A 20,460-nucleotide genomic window follows, 5' to 3' on the forward strand; every position below is an offset into this window, starting at 1 on the left:
AAAACAACTAAGATCAATGTTACGTGCATGTTTGAAAAAAACCCAAGGACATTACCAATTTCTGAATGTCCTACATTGTCTGGTGGACATTAATATTCTGGTGGTTACATTCATCAGTACTGGTGTGTACGCGCAATGCAAAGTTGTCATTACAGTTAAAATGCTTCGTTAACCTCAAGGATAACAAATAATCAAAACTCTATTAGCAGAGAAGATTGGGCTCAAATACAGTTGATGATTTTAAGTAAAAGGTCTAACCAGCTTTGACACCAAAGCTAGAGAAGAAATGTTGATTAAGGAAGGAATAAGGAACTGCCCTGGCTCGGGGTAAATGAGATAAGCTAACTTAAAAAAAAAAAATCCAGTTACACACATTTCCCAGCATGGTCATATTTTTATTGCACTAGTGTGATATTTGCATAAGAGAAATGTCAAGACACTGAAATATTTTTTAATCAGATCTAAATAATTTGGATGAGTGAGCTTTTATCAGGAGCCAATTACTGCACATGTCCTCCAAGCAAAGACATGCTGATATTATTAAACGATATGCTGCACATGATAAATATAATATCAAAACCTGAGTTGGATGTTGACTTTGAGCAGTCATGGATAGCTACTCAGCAAAATAAAGCAAACTGTCACTTCACACTGAGTTCACAAAGTAATATTTAATAAAAGATATTGAATAAAAGCGTCAGGAGTGACTCATTTGAAGCTTAAATCTGCTCAGTGCTCATTAGGCTATTGTATTCATAACAAAACTGCATCTGAAAAGCAAGTCATTACTCACATCTTCTCCATGCTCTCCAGGTTCACCAACCACGCCCTAATAAGGTGACAGATAAAGATGACTGCTGCTCAACATCTTGTTAACATCAGTAAACATGGAGCTCAGTAACACTACTCACTCTTTCCCCTTTGATTCCAGCAACACCTTTGTCTCCTCTGTCACCCTGAAAGACAGTTCAGAGTTTTACAGGGACCGACTCAGCAGGTTCATAGAGAGACTGAGCGTGAGTCTTTGAAGCTGCTGCTATGCTCTGACTCACCTTGGCACCAGGTGGACCTGTCTCTCCTGCTGTGCCCGGCAGTGTTTGACCAGGAAGACCCTGCGACAAGAAAAACACTGTCAGCAACTGTTCCCTTCGATCCCACTCCTTCATATACACAGCAGCTAAAAAACAAGTCAACCCCTGAATTATCGGTTATTATAGGTAAGAGCCTTCCTTTGGATAATTACTGCTGTGATTAACCCATACAGACCCAAACATCCACTGTCGACCTAAATTATCTACTGATCTAAAATGTTTAATTACTTATTGATCCACTAATCCTATCAATACATGTAAATAATTGGTGTAAAATACAGTTTGTCATCTTTTCATGGTCATCAGATATGACCCATTTGGACGTTCAGAGGCTCCGTAGTGAACGTGGAAACACCGTCATCTTCTACAACACTGATTCACCAGTAAAACCCATGGAGTTTGATAAATGATAGTGGATGGACACACTTGGTTTATGGTTAGTTATTGATATCTTTCTTGAAAAAGTAAGTTTTTCTTCATTTTTCTCTGTTTTGATATAATAACCTTTGAATTTAGTCAAGAACATCTGTATAATCTGTGAATTAAATATAGAAAAATGCATGATTTATGCTTAAAAAATGCAAAATACATAAGATAATATTAAAACAAGTGTTAATAAATCACTTAAGAAATGTTAAATAGAGAGAAAAATTCATTTGGGAACTGACACAAAAGTAGCACTGGGTCTTTATGTATTATGATGTTATAAATGGAAAAAGGTTATTTAACCCTAACTGATGTAGTGAGTAGCCTCTCATCTTTAACATCTCTGTTAGAAGACATATTCTGTGATTGTGGAAAAGATATAACTCTGTGTCAGAAGGATCAAATTACTGGCCTTCATCAAACAAAGAAAACAACTAAGGTGACTGATCTACTGAAATTGAGTTAAGATTTGTCCAACAAAAAATCTGGATGCATTGACTTGAACTATGATCTTGGAGGCAGAAATGTGGTTGGAAAAAAATCTGGAATCACTTCAACGTTTAGTAAAATAGCAGTAGAAATTACAGCTGTGTTTAATAATGAAAGTAAGAGTATCTCCACAAGCACCACAAGAACTCAAGATCTATGCAGTTCTGAACTGAAACAAATGTTGTGTCATCGCATAAACTAACTAAAAGGATGCCTTGGTAAATGCATGTTGTATTTAAAGAGCAACAAAATATTAGAGTGTGTGGCTTTTTCTTTTTGGCTAAGCAGTGTATGTCAGTATCAGTCACTACATTTACATACTCATTATCATTTTATATATTCCTAATTTGATATTGGTAATTTCACACACATACTCTCCTAGGCCTTATTATGAATGCAGTATTTCATAATTATGACATTTGGGATGTTTTCATACTATTTGGTTTTTACACATATATTCATTCCAGAGGGGAATTGTTTTGTTTTAGGAGCATTTCTTAGTAAATGTATACAGAACATTCAGAATACATGTTTTGCCTGGGGTTTCAACAACAGTTTATCATACTGAAGTTTAAGGTCAGTGCTGTCTTTTGTGAACAAACCAAAAAGCCAAAAGAAAACCTAATATCAGGGGAGAAACCTACTTAGTTTTATGCGTTATGAAAACTTTGATAGCAATGCTGACCTTTTCAAGTAAGAATTAAATATGAATGAGTTTGGACATATGTTATATGGGTGTTCTACAGCTGAATGTATAGAGGAAAGTTAGTGGAATATTCCATTTCCTTAGCCAAGTAAGTATTTCAGTGGGAAAGTGTCTCTTTCAAAATAAAGGCAAGAAACAGAACAGTTTGTGCAAATGTAAATTCACCACACTTTATTTATATACCTAGTACTGCCATCATTTGTGCATACAGTTCCCTCTTAGTTTTGTTTTTTTTTTAAATTCATTTAACAACCAGTTAAATTAAGAAGTCGTTTGTCAAGTCTCCATAGTAATGGTAATAACACAACTCACTCTCTCTCCTTTAGGTCCTGGCAGCCCAGCCACAGCCTAAGAGCAGGAAAGGGAGGAAAATAATAGTAATTACCTGTGCAGTGTACAGTTTATCTTGAAAAGACATAAATGTATACTTAAAAGGCTTGGCATTCATCAAGTATTATGTGTCAATCATCAGCTTCTCAAGGATTATGAGCTTTCAAGTCTTGAATTACTTCTGCAGCTTAGCCACTAAACAGTCGAATTGTTTTCTTTTTCTGCTCTATAGTGAGCACAAGTCTTATAAATGCCTGTTTACGAAAGCCGTGCTCCTGTGCCTCAAACTTTATTGCAGCGGTGAACCAAGTAAATTCGATTTCACATCCTAGTCTGTGTGCGTGTGTGTGTGTGTGTGTGTGTATGTGTGGAGCAGATGGACAAGTGTTGCCTGGTTATTTATCAAACTGGTGAACTCACAGACACTCTGTCCAAGGTGCTGATCCTGAAGCTGTCAGCAGTGAGGATGCTGTTCGAGAGACTCGTCACAATTTGTGTCAAGATTAGAAACAGCAGGAATGTCAGCGAGTTCCACCCCTGACAACCAGGACGATTGTGTGCCTTTTTTGCAGGATGCTTTTGTTTTTTTGCAATAGAGGGAAACCGAGCAATCAAAAGCTACAGTCAATGCAGAGCTTAAATTCATCTGGGACATGTTGAGAGATATCCAATGATAACATGTTCTGTTAATGTTCAGGTCCTAGTGTGCATTTTGAGTAGGATCTATTTCTTACTGTCAGTATCCCTCTGGTATTAGCCATAGATACAGGTTCTGCATATAAAACAGCACAGCTTCAGGCTGAAAGGTCTGATGGCTTATGGCTCACATGAGGGCGGATCTATTGCACCGGCAGCCAGAGGAAATATTACAAGACAAATTAACCACATCTTATTTTATACATACAGGCAATTTGTGTGTTACTAAATGTTAAGCAGTATTTTAATGACATATCACTAATAAAATCAAATGGGTAGATTAAAAATATTAACAGCAGATGGGAATTATACATTTGAATGAAGTTAAGAAAAAGGCTTAAAAAAGACAGATTCTACATGTCATACTGTGGGACTTTTCACTGAGATAGTTATCAATGTATATGACCTTCTCTGTCATTTTAACTGTCTCTGAGCTAAAATTAGAATTAATTGAGATGCTCATTGACAGAACTGGCACAAGCTTTGTCAAGCCAAGCCAATCTCTGCTAACAGATGCCAGCAGTCATCTATAGGCAAACAATAACCTTTCATTGTCAATAGCAAGGTGGTTTCTGTTTTAAAGGCTTGAAAGTGCTGACAATCTGCAGTGAGCCAAAGTAGGACTTAATATACATGAGCACTGGACCAAAAAAAGAAAAAAAGCAAAACAATGCTTTATGCAACTAGACAGAAACTGCAGGGCATAAGACAATCTGAAGTGGCTTCTGGCTTCTTTTAGGATGACAGGCTGGTGGAAAGCATTGACAGACCACATGAGGCAGTTTTTCCAAAATGAATAAAAGGAATGAGCTAAACTCAAAATGTTGTTGGATGTTATTTTAGAAAGGCTTTACATCAGGCCTGTAGAGTCTCTCTTTACGAAACAAAAAAAAGCTTTCAAGAAAAGTCCAATGCGGTGCTGCATCAGCTAATATTAGATATGTAAATGTAGTCTGTTGCCAAAAACTGTGACTTTTTCATATTTAGTGACATATTTAGTTTGAGACATGTGTGAACTCCTTTTATTGGGTCAGCTAGAAAATGTGTTCTTTTAATGTCAGTCAATAGTAGCTATTTTAAACACATGAAACAGCTTGTCGGGAAAGTTTCTGTACAGCTGCCTAATCCCAGCTCTGAATACCCATCAGACAGCTAAGAATATTCATGGGGGATGTTTATTATTAGTCAGCATTCTGACAAACATGATTTCACAAATTTAGCTCTACAATTTTGTGAAAATGACAGTGTTTGACTAGCATAAACACTCAGAGAAATTAAGTGAGACAGATTCTGTTTCTTCTTACTCTACACACGAGTCCATGTAGCAGATGTAGGTTTAATGCAAAAGTTGTGTACACCATTTAACCCCAAAACTTTTGCACCACACCTGACCATTTCCCAGGGTACATGGCCAAGGGAAAACCCATTTCAGACAGAAATGAAAGCAGATTCATGGTCATCTGCTGCAGTACCATCCTTGCATTAAACACAGTAATTGGCTCTGACTCCAAAGTAGTCAGATAGAAAATGTGTCAGTTCTAGGGGTTTCTGAGCCCATGTCCCCACAGCTTTATGCTTCATATTAATGCAGTATATTCAGCAAAACCAGAGTTAAAATACAGTGACAGTAGCTGGCAGCAGTGAGCTCCTAGTTAACAAATAAAGTACACATTGATTGCACTGGAACGGACCTGAAGGCACAATTAAGAGATAAACTGATGTAGTACCAGGTGAACAGACTGACCAAGGGTCTTAAAAGAAGGTCCTTGTCAGAATGAGACCAACTTGTGTTGCACATCAGAGGAAAACCCTTGCAATAAGAAGCTTATATCAGCACTGTAGAAATGTATTTTTTATTACTGCAGGCAGCAAATCATTCTGTTGCTGGGATCACATCTAATAAAAGCAACCACAAAAGCAATTTCATTGACTGTCCTTGGAGCCAGAGGCGACTCAGTAGATACAACATGTTCTTACCTTCCCCGGAGGACCGCTGTCTCCCTGCTCTCCCTTTAAGCCCAGCTGGCCTGGAGGTCCAGCAATGCCCTGAAAAAGAAAATCATAAAATGATGACACTGACAGTGTCGAGATTAAAATATCACAGTGCACATCCTGGTTACAAGCACTAACATGGTCTGAGACACACACACACACACACACACGCACACACACACACACACACACGCACACACACATACACACACACACACACACACACACACACACACACACCTGCTTTCCTGGTAATCCAGGTATTCCTTCTTTGCCAGGCACGCCATCTCTTCCAGGGACCCCAGGTTTACCTGCTTCACCCTGTCACGAGGCACTTAGGTCAATACATTTAAGTCATTTTAACTTGGATCTACCAAACATTATCATTCATGGTATTTATATATAAGAGATATGGTTGAAAAAATAATTTACATAACATACACATTCATTTTTATAAACTTATTGTAAAAAAAATGATGCAGATTCATTGTTTTTCCATGATGCCCCCTGAAGGAAGCAGATACCAAAATGTTACTTTGCACAGTGACAGTTAAATTTACATTTAAACCGTGCCCAAATGAAGTGTTGAAAAGGCAGATGTTCTGCGCAATTTCTGCAATAAAGAACTGTACTTTCAGAGCACAAACCTGAATGTCACCTCAACTCTAGGCTCTTAGCCATGATCCCAGAGGTCAGACCAAAAACAGCCCTGACGATACAAAACCATGAGCAGCCGGTCTCATAAAGGTTCCAGTGTGCATTCATTTGCAACAAGTGATGTTGTTGCAGAACACAGACAAATGTGTCCCCTCCCCTCCCCCTCCCCTACAGTGACTGCTATTGTGAAAACATGAAAGACCCTCTTCAAAACTGTTTATCTGGTTTTAGTTAAGACACATTAACCCTAGATTCCACCTACTATAAAATGTAGAAAGGAAAGGTTCTTTGTGGATTACTGCAGAAAAATTGAGAACAAGAACATAATTCACATTTTCAAGTAATTCTGCACTATTCATTCATTCATGCCTTTTCCAAATTGCTTATTCCTCAAGAGGGTTGCAGGAGTGCTGGAGTCTATTTCAACTACCATTGGGCGTACCCCGCTCATCATCATGGGCCTGACATATAGAGACGAACAACCATACATCTCACATTTAGACCTATGGGCAATTTTAGATTGAAAATTCACTGCATGTCTTTGGGAAGAAGCCAGAGTGCCACACAGACATGGGGAGAAGATGCAAACTACTCAACCACTTGGTTGATGTTGGAATCAAACCCAAGACCTTCTTTCTGTGAGGTGAAAGTGCTAACCACTGCACCACCGTGCTGATTATACACTAAAGAAAAAATAATTATGAATAATTCATGTCACTTTTGCAATTAAATCCTCCAAATTCTTCCAAACCTTTAAGCTGAAGTCAAATTCTTCAGATGCTAAATGAAATATTGCACATGTGACAGAAGAACAGATGAACTCGCAAAAGTAATTGCTATAGATTCCTTGACTGTAGATATTGATACATGGTAGACAGAAAGTGAATAGGGCTGGGGATCCCCATTTCCTGAATTGATTCAGTTCCAGTTCACAACTTAAAAAACTGATATTTGTCTTAAGAACTGACTCTAAAGCAGTTACATTAATGTTGTTTTATTTAACATGATCAACCACTGCCAATATGTACTTTCAATAGTGCTGAGTTGGCTACCAGAATCACACTGCATTTATTTAAGAGAAAACCCTTCTTTTGTATCAGTGTCATGTTAACACACTGTTTTTCACAATTTTTTTTACGTTATAGCAGAGTAATTTCATTTTAAAACAAAATATACATTATTGAGATTAACTTACCATGTTATCTTGCACACACACACATACCTTACACACAATACCTTACCTTGTAATAATGTGAAAACTATCACAGTATAACTTGATAAAAAGCCATATTTTTAAAATGTGAATCTCACGCTGAAAGAAACAATGTGTGGATAAAAAAAAATCAAAATGCTACTTGATGAAGATGAAGTTCACATCTCCGACCACTTCCTTCTCTCCTTCAACATCACACTCAGCCTCACCGCTCTCAAGCCATCACGTCTCATCTCATTTCGAAATATCAAGGACATCAATCTACTCCTCCAACATTAAAAACATTCTACTCCCGGACTCCCCCTCAACTCCTGATGAACTTGCTGCATTATACAATAACAATCTAACCCACATCCTCAATTCTCTTGCCCCACTGAAAACACGGTCTGTTTCCTTCTCTTCAACTGCCCCCTGGTACACCCCCGAACTCCGTCAAATGAAGGCCAAAGGTCGACAGTTTGAGCGACTCTTCAAAAGAACTGGTCTCACTATCCACATGGACATGCTCAAAACACATATACAGCACTATAAGGACTTAATCACTATAACGAAATCTAACTATTACTCTGGCCTAATCATCTCTGCAGAAGGAAACACCAAAACACTGTTCACCCTACTCAATAAAACTTTCCAGCCACCTGACTCCCTGCCCCCCCACATGTACTCGTCAGACACCTGCCAGTCTCTACTGCAATTCTTTAATGACAAAATCCACAACATCCACCAGCACCTCTGTCCAGACTCACCGCCTGCCTCTCCACCTGAACCACTCACACTCCAACAGTCATTTTCCAGTTTCCAACTTCCTGACACCTCTGTTATCGCCAACCTTATCAAAAACTCCAAGCCCACCACCTGTCACCTTGATCCGCTCCCCACACCTCTGGTCAAATCTTGCCTTCCCTCTCTCCTTCCCCTCATATCTGCCATCAGTCGTTCTTCCCTGACCACTGGAACTGTTCCTCCACAATTCAAAACTGCAGCCGTCACCCCCATCCTCAAAAAACCTGGTCTAGACCCCAACAATTTCAATAACCTCCGCCCCATATCCAACCTACCCTTCATTTCCAAAATTGTTGAAAAAATAGTCGCCGCTCAACTCCACACACACTTAATCACCAATAGTCTCTACGAGCCCTTCCAGTCCGGTTTCCGCACACACCACAGTACAGAAACCGCCCTTCTAAAAATCACTAATGATCTCCTCCTTGCAGCTGACTCCGGTTCACTATCCATCCTGATTCTTCTCGATCTGAGTGCAGCCTTCGACACCATCTCACACCCCATCCTCCTCAGTAGACTCTCATCTATTGGCATCACCCATACCCCCCTCCGCTGGTTTCATTCTTATCTGTCAGGCCGCACTCAGTTCGTTCAGCTCAAATCCTTCAGGTCAGATCCCACCCCAGTTACCTCAGATGTCCCCCAGGGCTCAGTCCTGGGGCCCCTTCTTTTAATCATTTACCTTCTCCCCCTTGGCAATATTTTCAGAAAATTTAATATCCATTTTCACTGTTTCGCGGATGACACCCAGCGCTACCTCACCACCAAACCTTGCTCCACACTCCCACCCTCCTCCCTCACCTCCTGCCTCTCTGAAATTAAACTCTGGTTCACCTCCAACTTCTTGAAACTCAATAGTGATAAAACAGAAATGCTCCTCATTGGCATGAAATCCACTCTCTCCAAAACCAACACCTTTTCCCTCATTATTGACAGCTCCTCAGTCTCCCCCTCACCTTAGGTTAAGAGTCTGGGTGTCATCCTTGATGGCCTACTGTCTTTCAAATCCCACATCAATAACGTCACCCGGTCTGCATATTTCCACCTGCGCAACATCAACCGTCTTCGCCCCTCCCTCACCCCCCATACCACCTCTATTCTTGTACACAGTCTCGTAACCTCCCGCCTTGACTACTGTAACTCCCTCCTATTCGGTCTCCCCCAAAAGTCCCTCCGTAAGCTCCAACTGGTCCACAACTCTGCCGCCCGCATTATCACCAAAACCCCCTCCTACCACCACATCACCCCTATCCTCCAGGAACTACAATGGCTCCCAATCAAACAGAGAATTGAATTCAAACTCCTCCTGTACACATTTAAATCCATTCACAATCTCGCCCCTCAGTACCTGTCTGACCTCCTCCATGTCACCACTCCAGTCCGTTCCCTCAGATCCTCCTCCTCTATCCACCTCACCGTGCCCCCTGTCCGTCTCAGCACCATGGGAGGTCGAGCCTTCAGCCACTCTGCTCCTCAGCTCTGGAACTCCCTCCTACCATCCATCCGTAACTGTGACTCTCTCCCCACATTCAAATCCAGACTCAAAACTCACCTTTTCAGAATAGCCTACCCCCCATAAGCTCTAATCTCCATTCTACTACTTCATTTCTATATATAGTAATTATTTGTTTTAATCTGTTTATTTCTTTGTATTTTATGGATTGTTTGTTTTATCTTGTTGTACAGTGTCCTTGGGTGTCTTGAAAGGCGCTTATAAATAAAATGTATTATTATTATTATTATTATTATTGATGGATGGTGAGATTCTGCTTTTATGAACACGGTGGATGATGTTATTGTTCACTCTGAGGATGATTTTAAGATGCATGGGGCTGTGCAGAAGCAAGAATATGACGTAGTGTCAGTATCTGGCAGTATCATGAATTTATCATTATAGCAGTAACACTCAGCCTCTCCCTCTCCAGCTGATCAATGAGGAATGATTCTGCCTCCAGCTGATCGGACTCACTCTTCCTCCTGCGCAATCACAAGCATCATCCATCATGCTCATTAACAGCAAAATTGCCATGTACTGTCATGCAGACACGAACGAGACATCTTATATTAACCTTTTGTTCACTGAATTCCTCATACTACAATAAACTTTTGGAACAGGCTTTGCATCCTGGTACAGTGTAAGCATGACACATTTTTTGGAGGCAGTAGTTGAGGCCATGTGACATTGTAAACCAGTCAGTGTTCCTTAAATACATACTGATTTAACCCTCCAGGGTCCACAGTTACGCTAAAAATAAACATTATTGAAATAGTATAAAATTATTGCTTTCTACTTTTTACTTCTATAGCTTGCTACTTCAATATTGATTTGTGTGTGTGTGTTTGTGTGTGTGTGTGCGTGTGTGTGTGTGTGTGTGTGTGTGTGTGTGTGTGTGTGTGCGTGTGTGTGTGTGTGTGTGCGTGTGTGTGTGTGTGTGGGTTGTCTATGATCATGCTAAGAGGGGTTGGTGGTGGACATCCAGGGGCTACAGAACATTAGATACCAACATCAGCATATTGTTTATAAACTTACAGAACTTTACCTGTGTATGAAATATATTCCTCTATTAAATTTCTTCAAAGGCTGAGTTCCATGCTTATGTGATATATTCATTTATCTCATTATAACCTGAAGGTCCTGGCATTTTAACAAGACTTATCATGTTTTAACAATATAATATGATGCTATAATGTGAAATATTACACCATTTTAACAAGATGAGTTAATATGTTGCAATAATTATTTTAAAATATGAAAATTACTTTTTATTGTGACTGTATTCCAAATTGTTCCTTAAAACCCAACCTAATCAAAGTGAAGATATAACATAATGACCATGAACAGGAAAATTATGGATTCATGGATAACGATTATTTTTCGTATTTTTTGCATGACAACAGTGGTGTGTTTAAGTTGAAGTGGCCACTCTTGATAAGAAAGTTATTATGGTGTTTATGACACAATAGAGAGGATACAACAAATGTTATCAGAACTGTTTTTCAGAAATGAACACAAAATGGAGCTGAAACCTTCATTAGTCTATAAATGCTTGAAATAAACGCTTGCTGCATATTTTTTGGTATTTTTTTTCAGCCCCTCGATATTTAATTAAAGCTACACCTACAAAGCCTCGGGCTCAGAACATTTCTTCGATTTTACACTTCTTTACTGGGCTCCACAGAGCAACAACAGTCAGTCCCAGATCAGGATTGAATACTCACCACCTGCCCCGGCAGTCCTGGAGGGCCCTGTGGACCCTGCAGGTAGAAATAAACAGTGGCATGATGGAACACAATATGTTGCACACTATGAGATTTTCTATGAATTTCATGTGTAGATATGAGGGTTGTTTTTCGCATGAAGACAAGCTGTGATTTATGGGAATACTTACAACAGCTCCTGGAGGACCTGGTGGTCCTGGTCGACCGGTGCTCCCTTGGGCGCCGGGAGGACCCTGTATAGAGGAGAAATAAGCTTGAACCTTGAATATGTGTTATACTACTGTTTTGTCTACACTGGCCTCTGTAGATGTAGTTTCACCTGGACACCAACACCTGGTTCTCCTTGAGTTCCCTAGTGAGAAAAAATTGACTTAATGATTTGGACCAAAGTAAAGATTAAATGGATTTCAGTATAGTAACAGGGTGCACACAATGACAGGAAAAAACAAACTCACCTTCACACCTGGTACACCTGGAAGTCCATTAGGACCCATGGGACCCTGATTAAAACATGCACCACAGACAATAAACCTGTGCTGCTAATCATGGAATTGAAATATGTTTGCATGCTTCATAGTGTGCAAGACTTACTGTTGGACCCCTTATGCCAGGCTCTCCTGGGTTTCCCTAAAAGCAAAATCCAAGTTATACATGCACAACAATCACATTTTAATGTCTGAATAAATGCTTCTGCCATATTAAGTAACATATTTACACATACATATATTTCTAAACATCCAAGTTTACATATTTTGCAAACATTTATGTACTGAATATAGGACAAACATAAATAATACACAAACACACAGTGACAGACATGGACTTTTCTCCAAGACCATGGTTCCCAAATATGGAATGTGTGAGATTTTCTTTGCTCTGGGATCTGTGGTGTTGTTAAATAAAAGCATTATGATATATTTTCTGGATGGATAAATGTCTGCAAATATAGAAAATTACAACATAAACTTTTGGTCTTAGTAGTGTGTGTGTGTGTGTGTGTGTGTGTGTGTGTATATATATATATATATATATATATATATATATATATATATATATATATATATGTAGTTAGGTATTTATTAGGCCACGTCTCTGTGACCTCAACCAGTTTCGTCAGCAGCTTGCTCAGCAGCCCATTGGGGTTTATTCTTGTTTTTCCTGCGGTCAGAACATCACTATTTTAAGAATGTATCAACTTGTCTGAGAAACACAAAAGTACTGGTGAGTCATCAGTATCAAAAGAGAAAATATTCATATCTGGACAGTTGTGGTAATTATTGTTTCTATCCAAGGACAAGAATCAGACTGAGTATCCCATTTGTAGGGAGAAGCAGGTTACTGAGGTTGAAGCCAAATGAAACAAAACCAGGAGGCAAAAACACCTGGAGACTATCATGGAACTAGTAACTAACCAGACACAAACTGGATCAACTAAAGAGTAAAGAGACAAAACTAGAATTGATTTGGTATGAATCACTTTAATCATTTGTTGTGTGTGTGCTGTGTATGCTCAGCTCTGCTTTTGAATTGTTGAGCTGTGAGCAAAAAAATGTTGGGAACCACTGGTGTAGGAGACACACATATACAGACAAACATTTGACTGAACAGGTAAGGACAAAGCACAACGTCAACGACGAGGCCTTCACACAGTAAGCTCTGAAAAATCTGTGTTGTGAGAGAAATACTATAAGCACACAACATAAAGCAGGCACAGCTGCATGCATGATAAGCAGACTGGGGCAAATCGACAACACAGTACTTTTTGGAGTTCGCCCAATTTAGTATTCTCCTACTGTTGCACATTGGATCCTGGCGAGAGCTACAGCTCAGAATGTCAGCTGACTTCCTTTCATCTCTTCCAACAAATCTGGGGTGTTTTACACAGTTGAAAATTCAACTTCAAATTTCAACTCTTCAGTTTGACATGGACGCTTTGGGGACAGGTGGTCTTCATTAATATTTCATGAGGAACCTATCAAGGTCTGACTTCTATCCCTGCCTCCCATAAGGATGTTTGCAATACAAATGAATTAAGATTAAAGAGGTGAAATATGCCTGGGAGGTACATGGCAGTGTGGTGATAGGTTGTCTCCTGTTGTTAAATATGTAGATATATTTTTGAGTTACTTGCCATTTTTGCTGAAGTCCTCTCACTTCTCATTAGCTTTGGTCTACCCCCAACCCCTACTGCCCTTTTTTAAGTTGTATCTGATACCATTGGGATAAATTTTCCCAAACCGCCCTCCTCCAGAGCCCAAGCATGCCAGCCATCAGCAGCGAACCTACCGGTCTGCCTAAAACTCCTGGGAACCCAGGCAGGCCCTGGAGAGGATGAAAGACAGAGGAAGGTGGAAAACAGAGGGGTGGGGGACAGGTGGATGGAGAACAGTGGTGAAGAGGAGAACCAGACAACACAAAAAAGGAAATGGACAGGTATAAGACATATGAGAAGAGACAGAGGAAGTTGGAGAATGAAGTGTTAGCCGCACAGTTGCAAAAGTTACTGTCTAAAGATCTCTGAAGCCTCGGCCCAAGGAAGGGAAAAGAGAGCTCCATCGGCTTAGTGCTCGCAGCCAACCCTCTGGCACTAATCTGCATGTGTCGCCTTAGAGAAGGTCGTTGAGCTGCGTTACTCACTGGTTGGCCTTGAGGACCAGCGGGCCCTTTCAGGCCCTGTTCGGACACGAAAGGAAGGAAAGCAAAAATCATAAAGAAGTGCTTGTTAAGTCTCCTCTATTCTCTTTCCACAAAACAATCTTGACTTACATGATGTGGCCAAAAGTGTTTACACTTTTAAGGATCACTGTGAGGTGGGATCTGTGTTCCTGTCAGATCAGTGTTTTCAACACGGTACAAAAACCAGGTGCAGTCTAGCTTTTGTGTTCATTAATATTTACGTGCATAAATAGAACATTACTGTAACAAAAATACAATAAAATAATGCACTTTAATTTTATTATTGAAGACACCAATGTAGTTGAAAGGATTGTTCACTATGTATTTATATGTGTCTTTGAACAAAGAAAATCTTTATAATTGTCACTGCCCATATCCAATACCCCTCTTACCGGCTTCCCCTCCTGACCAGATTTTCCTGGTTCTCCTGGTATTCCCTGAGATGACAAAGAAAATAATTCTTATAGAAATATGATAACTTTGCATCTTGTATACAAGGTTTGTATGAAATAAACCAACCAAATGAAGTCATGGAGGGTTGGTAATCTATTCAGGCCTGAGAACCAGCTCACCTGTGAACCATCACGTCCTTTTTCTCCTGACTCTCCTCTGTCACCTTTATCGCCTCGAGCCCCCACAAAACCCTGACAGATTCATTAACATATAGTTAATTTGCATTTGGAAACATGTCAATCTTTGAAAGGACACATTATATAAAATATATATGATTTCATATTTTCATACCCGGTCACCCTTGGGTCCCGGTGGTCCTGCTGCACCGGGCTCTCCCTTCGGTCCTGCAAGTCCTGGTGGTCCTCTGACCCCTGGCGAACCAGTCAGGACTGAGTCAGCGGATGCTCCCTATAGCAAAGTCACAGAAATTAACTGTTAACTAGAATCTGATATCTACATTTAGTCGACACCAAATCTCTGAGAATTTCACTATATTAATAAACAGGACAAGGAGGGCTTCACCTTTTGACCTGGAGGGCCAGCTGCTCCTGTTAACCCTGTTTTACCCTAATTAGAGAAGGAAAATTATTTACAAAAACATGAATTTAGGGATGACTAATATCTCCTACATTAGCAAAACATGAGTCACTTACAGCTTCTCCTTTTTCACCTCTCTCTCCTCTCTCCCCCTGAGGTACAAAGATAAAATGTTAAAGTAAACGTAGTTAAAGTAATTCAGCAGAAAATCTTTTACTTCACACCCAGTTTTCCTCCGTACCTTATCTCCTGGTCTTCCAGCCTCTCCCAGTTCACCAGCTCTACCAGGAACACCTGGTATTCCTGGTTTGCCTGGCTCTCCGGCAGGTCCCGGAGGTCCCTCTGGCCCTCGCTCACCAATGGCTCTTCCTGGTGGCCCAGGCGGACCAATAGGTCCTCGCTCTCCGTGCTCACCTTTGACTCCCCTCTCTCCTGCAAAACCCCGAGCACCCTGATAGAAAACAGGAAAAGAAAAAGGAGAATGCCAGTTCATTTTCATTGGACGGTGGAATCAAATCAAAATGACAGATCCGGACTAAGTGTGATTTCTTTATTCTAATACACAGCCATTGAGATGCCCTTAGTCTTACGTACATCTTCACCAGCTGGTCCTCTCGGCCCGGGCTCACCCCTGTCTCCTTTGTCACCTTTCTGTGGTTTCTGTACCGGAGGAGCAACTGCCAAGTCCTTTCTGTCCACAACCACCTTCAGATCAGAGACCTGTGTGGAGGACAGAAACCTGAACTGGAAACTCTCTGCGGATTTGTAATTAAGTCAAAATCAAAGTTTATTTCAGTCAACTAGCCAGTGTCCTTTGTCACTTTCAGTTGAGCTCCATCTGTTTGACATGAGATGTCATACAATGTAAACTGACTTGTACTCTTGTGTTTGACTTTAAAACTATAGTGTATTCAGATCTGTAACATTATTTAAAGAAGGTAGTAACCCCCTTCCTCTGCCAGCAGCTCTAAATATATTCAAAGAAGTGACATTTCTCTACAGACCTATGTCAGGCCTTGCTGCCTTTGATCTGAGAGTGGAAATATAACACACATCTATGTCTTTAAACTAGTTTCAGGTCTATTTTTAAACATAAAACAAGAGACAAACCTTTATATGATAGTGGAAATTTTGCTAATTGACTTTAAGTTGATTGAACACATTCTTATTTTCATACTAATTGAGCTGTTGACACAATCTCAGTTATAAATAAACACAGAAGCTGAAACTGGCACAAGATTCAAATTTCTTCAGTGCAAAATTAAAATCGACTCAGCTTTTTACACAAATCCCAGGAAAATTGCCATCTGCAGGGCCATTATGCTAAAATAATTGAATGGAGAATTGAGAGTTAAGACTCTAGAAATGTACATTTATTGTCAGTTAAATTGGCTCTTATTTAAATACAGTTTGCCAAATAAAAAATGTACTCCATTTCCATGCCAACTTTACAATAGAAACATATGAAATCTTCAAGAGGAAAGACATTCAAGACATTCAAAGCTACAATATTTTCTTCTAAAATATTTCTAAAGTACTTGAATATATCTTAAAGAATAATAACATTAACTACAAAATTTTCTACCTATTTAAAATCCTCAGAAACAAGACTTTTAAAGAATCACTTCATTTCCAAATGGAGGCTAAGCTGTATTACATACCTGAATACCAAGGCTTGCCAGAGCCTTTTGTACATCCTGTCAGGAGAAATAAAATCCCATCATCATCACAGATAAAGATGACTGATAATAAAATCCTTGCTGAGTCATGTCTATGTGATGTGGTGACTGTCTTACCACTGTTGTTCCAGGTTTTCCCGGTGCCCCGTCCTCTCCTGGGTCACCCTGCCGATAAAAAATGTCAGAATGTCAGCACACAAAAATCACAATCCAGTCACACGTTTGTTATTATGGGGCAGGAGGTTTCACTTACAGCTTCACCTTTAAGCCCAGGTGGGCCTCTCTCCCCCTGGAACAAACAAAGTTAGAAGGTCAAAAAACACACAGGAAACAGTTGCTGATCTGAAGTAAAGTTGGATCAATAAAGGAGAGTGCAACTTACTCGCGCCCCCACAGCTCCTGGAATCCCCGGTACGCCCTGAAGGACAGAACAAGGACAATGATAAACACATCAACAGATACGACTATGGGAAGGAAGCAGGAGCATACTGAGATAGACGTAGATAAAATGCACATGACTGCTGCTACACGTGGGAGAGTGTTGCTGCTGGGGATAACAAGCCCACAAAGGGCCTGAACATTAGAGAAATATTATCAAATACACAGTTACTGTGCACCTGCTCTGACTCAGATGAATTACCTGGATGGTGTGTGAGGGACTGTGCAAAGGGAAATGCAAAAGCAACCACAGTCGTTTGTTAACATAATTATATATGGAGTGTGTATAATGATTTGGATTCCATTAATGCTCAAAAGCCCTTGGAGGTCCATATTATTCCTAGCACACCACACTGCAGGGAAAGCAGCGATGTGTGTATAAAACTGTAATATGCAAAGAATGTGATTAGAAATAATGTGTGAATGCTGCAAAGTCATAGACACTCACAGGGGTTCCTGGTGGTCCCTGTGGGCCAGGGATTGGTGCCGCTTCAACTCCTTTAACATAAACTACCTGGGGAGGAGTAGTACATGGTTTACTAACAAACACAGATAAAGAAGACTTTAACAAGTCAGTCTTTTCGAGATATGATTAAACATGTAAATTCTCAGTTACACCTGTCCAGGTGGACCAATGGTGCCAGGCACTCCAGCAGGTCCTGGAGGGCCAGCGGGGCCTACTGGTCCTGCCGGGCCTCTGTCACCTTTCTGCCCATCACGACCCTGGAAAACACATGTGATTACACAACTGATACTCTCTCTACAGAGGGTTACTTCCTTCTGCGCTATAGTAGAGGCTGAACTATAAAAATCAAAGCAGGTGGCCGCTGCCACCCCTCCACTGATGTTCCAGAGATAATTAATATGAATTTCCACATGAAAACAGCACTCTGACATTTGGCGCCCCTCTGGATTCCTCTCAGAAGTGGTTCCCCCTTAAAGGCTAAGCTTCCTCATTAGTGGCTAGTGAATTTATATAGCTGCTTCTGAGAAGGCTATTGATTCAGTGGTGAATAAGAGTGTGATAGTATTGTCAATGTCAGAGCAAACGATGGTTGATAAATACACACTTGAGAGAGAAAGTGAGGTGAAAGGAGGAAAGCTGATGTGTAATAAAATAAAGTGAGCGAAAGCAAAATCAATAACGGAAGAAGGAGGTGAGAGGACCAGGTTAAGGATACAGTGCAGGAATAAACTGACAGCAACAGCATATTAGAAGAATAATGACGTAGAGAAGATTCAACCAAACTCACGTCTCTTCCAGCTGTTCCTGCTTCTCCTTTGTCACCCTGCAGAATAACACAATAGTGTCAGGTTTCCAAAGAAATGGAGACATAAACAACATGATGCCAGTTAATGTCTGTCTAATGATCTATATGAAAAAATGGGACATGAAAGCTATTAAGCTTAGTAACACTTTCCTGTCATGCTGTAAGACACATAGACCTAAAAGGACCTTAGAGGTATGAAAATAATATTCACAGTTAACTGGTATCTAATGAAGAAACAACATTTTAAAATGGCATCTCACACAGCAACTTTTATGACACTACAGAAAAGTTCAACATGTAGCTCATACCTTTCTCCCATCTTCACCTGGCAAACCCTCTTCACCCTGGACGTAAAAATTAAAGCATTACAGACCCTATAGAAACAAACTACACACAGGGCAGTGGGAACATGCCAACACTTCACTGCCACAGATTTAAAGAGACACTTAAGACAGCCGTTATGCAGTGGTCCTCCAAATAAGTGTCTGCGCTGCATATGATCAGCGATTGTTGTTCAAAGGAAAAAGAGTCGAGGCCATCACTGGTACATGACAGATGGAAAGTACAAGCACAACTTAAGGGATTCATACTAATAAATATCAGAAACTCAAATCACATTAAAATATAGAAAGTGTGAGGTTACAGTATTTAAACCAACTGCAGTACATAAATAAAAATCAGAGTAATGAGATACCGTTTTGCCAGGAAGTCCAGGTTTTCCATCTTCACCTGCTTTGCCCTGAAACAATACAATAAGAATGACGATCTCTAAACTGTAGTAAAACAAACAAAGTGGGATACGATGTAAAAAAAAAAATAAATACATGGATGCAGTCTGTGAGTGTTTTCTTACAGGTGTCCCTGCAGCGCCCGGTGGGCCAATGGGCCCCAGGGGACCCTGCTCCCCTCTAAGTCCAGGCAAACCCTTATAAAACACACATAACAGAATGGATGCTTAAACTGCACTTTACACCTGGCAAAAAATAATAATAATAATTTTGGTGTATTGCAAGATGAGCACAGTTAATAGTGGCTTCAAATGTCAAATATAATTTCACTAACATGCAGGTAAAATGTTCTAAATAGGAAACCGCACGTCAGAAACACCAATTATGGTTTGTTTCAGTCTTATAGCAGCAGTGGCAAAGTTTTACCGTCAAAATAGGATTCAGACCATAAACTTAGTTGATCATATTTGGGACTTTTGGTATAATTACTGAAGTCATTATAATGCGTTGTCTCCTGTGTAACTAGATGTGCCTGGAGACATCTCTCCCCTCAGTGTGAGCTTATGCAACTGGCCGCTAGAGTGAATTTGCAGATGAACGCCTCCACAGTGCCCTCTGCAGCATATACACACCAAGTGCTCAGAAGTGTCTGCAATAATGAGGCAGGTTTGGAAAACATAAAACCAAAATATAAAACTGACTATCAAGCTATTGGGCTGGATTAATGAGTAAATATACTGTATTACTTACATCTCTGCCTGGATCCCCCTGTTTCCCTGCATCCCCCTGAAGCACAACAGAGTGTGTTAGCTGTGCACACACTCAGCCACACAGTGTTTATATACTTCAGTGAAAAGATTGTTTAAAATGAAATACCCTCTGACCAGGTGGTCCAGGAGCACCTGGTTTACCATCCAGACCGGGGCGTCCATCTAACCCGGAGGCTCCCCTTTCTCCCTGATCACACAGAGGTTCAGAGACACAACATTTGACGTGAACCTGAAGTTTAACATTTTTCAAGGAAGCTTTCTGCCTCTGCACACATCCCATAGAGGCAATACTGTAGGGAAACTGTG

General features: G+C 40.2%; 1 protein-coding gene across 3 annotated transcripts in view; it reads right to left on the reverse strand.

Moving 5' to 3' along the window:
* col7a1 (collagen, type VII, alpha 1) overlaps window positions 1-20,460 on the reverse strand; it is an 89,936-nt gene that overhangs the window by 21,987 nt on the left and 47,489 nt on the right. For 2 of the 3 annotated variants that reach the window (XM_030135291.1, XM_030135290.1), the window contains exons 61-91: window positions 20,261-20,341; window positions 20,135-20,170; window positions 19,510-19,581; window positions 19,351-19,395; window positions 18,965-19,000; window positions 18,639-18,674; window positions 18,004-18,108; window positions 17,834-17,899; window positions 17,330-17,365; window positions 17,201-17,236; window positions 17,065-17,112; window positions 16,930-16,965; window positions 15,863-15,988; window positions 15,510-15,719; window positions 15,385-15,420; window positions 15,254-15,298; window positions 15,023-15,139; window positions 14,851-14,922; window positions 14,671-14,715; window positions 13,889-13,924; window positions 12,194-12,229; window positions 12,058-12,102; window positions 11,922-11,954; window positions 11,773-11,835; window positions 11,603-11,638; window positions 5,971-6,051; window positions 5,716-5,784; window positions 3,025-3,060; window positions 1,053-1,112; window positions 912-956; window positions 794-829 (exon numbers count right to left, since the gene is read on the reverse strand). In XM_030135291.1, coding sequence (XP_029991151.1) covers window positions 794-829; window positions 912-956; window positions 1,053-1,112; window positions 3,025-3,060; window positions 5,716-5,784; window positions 5,971-6,051; window positions 11,603-11,638; window positions 11,773-11,835; window positions 11,922-11,954; window positions 12,058-12,102; window positions 12,194-12,229; window positions 13,889-13,924; window positions 14,671-14,715; window positions 14,851-14,922; window positions 15,023-15,139; window positions 15,254-15,298; window positions 15,385-15,420; window positions 15,510-15,719; window positions 15,863-15,988; window positions 16,930-16,965; window positions 17,065-17,112; window positions 17,201-17,236; window positions 17,330-17,365; window positions 17,834-17,899; window positions 18,004-18,108; window positions 18,639-18,674; window positions 18,965-19,000; window positions 19,351-19,395; window positions 19,510-19,581; window positions 20,135-20,170; window positions 20,261-20,341 — 1,860 coding nt within the window. Of the gene's footprint in view, window positions 1-793; window positions 830-911; window positions 957-1,052; window positions 1,113-3,024; window positions 3,061-5,715; window positions 5,785-5,970; window positions 6,052-11,602; window positions 11,639-11,772; window positions 11,836-11,921; window positions 11,955-12,057; window positions 12,103-12,193; window positions 12,230-13,888; window positions 13,925-14,239; window positions 14,276-14,670; window positions 14,716-14,850; window positions 14,923-15,022; window positions 15,140-15,253; window positions 15,299-15,384; window positions 15,421-15,509; window positions 15,720-15,862; window positions 15,989-16,929; window positions 16,966-17,064; window positions 17,113-17,200; window positions 17,237-17,329; window positions 17,366-17,833; window positions 17,900-18,003; window positions 18,109-18,638; window positions 18,675-18,964; window positions 19,001-19,350; window positions 19,396-19,509; window positions 19,582-20,134; window positions 20,171-20,260; window positions 20,342-20,460 lie in introns of all 3 variants that reach the window. The other variant, XM_030135289.1, reaches the window with a different exon arrangement.

Source organism: Sphaeramia orbicularis, chromosome 5 (genome assembly GCF_902148855.1).
Source record: "Sphaeramia orbicularis chromosome 5, fSphaOr1.1, whole genome shotgun sequence".
Lineage (NCBI taxonomy): Eukaryota > Metazoa > Chordata > Actinopteri > Kurtiformes > Apogonidae > Sphaeramia > Sphaeramia orbicularis.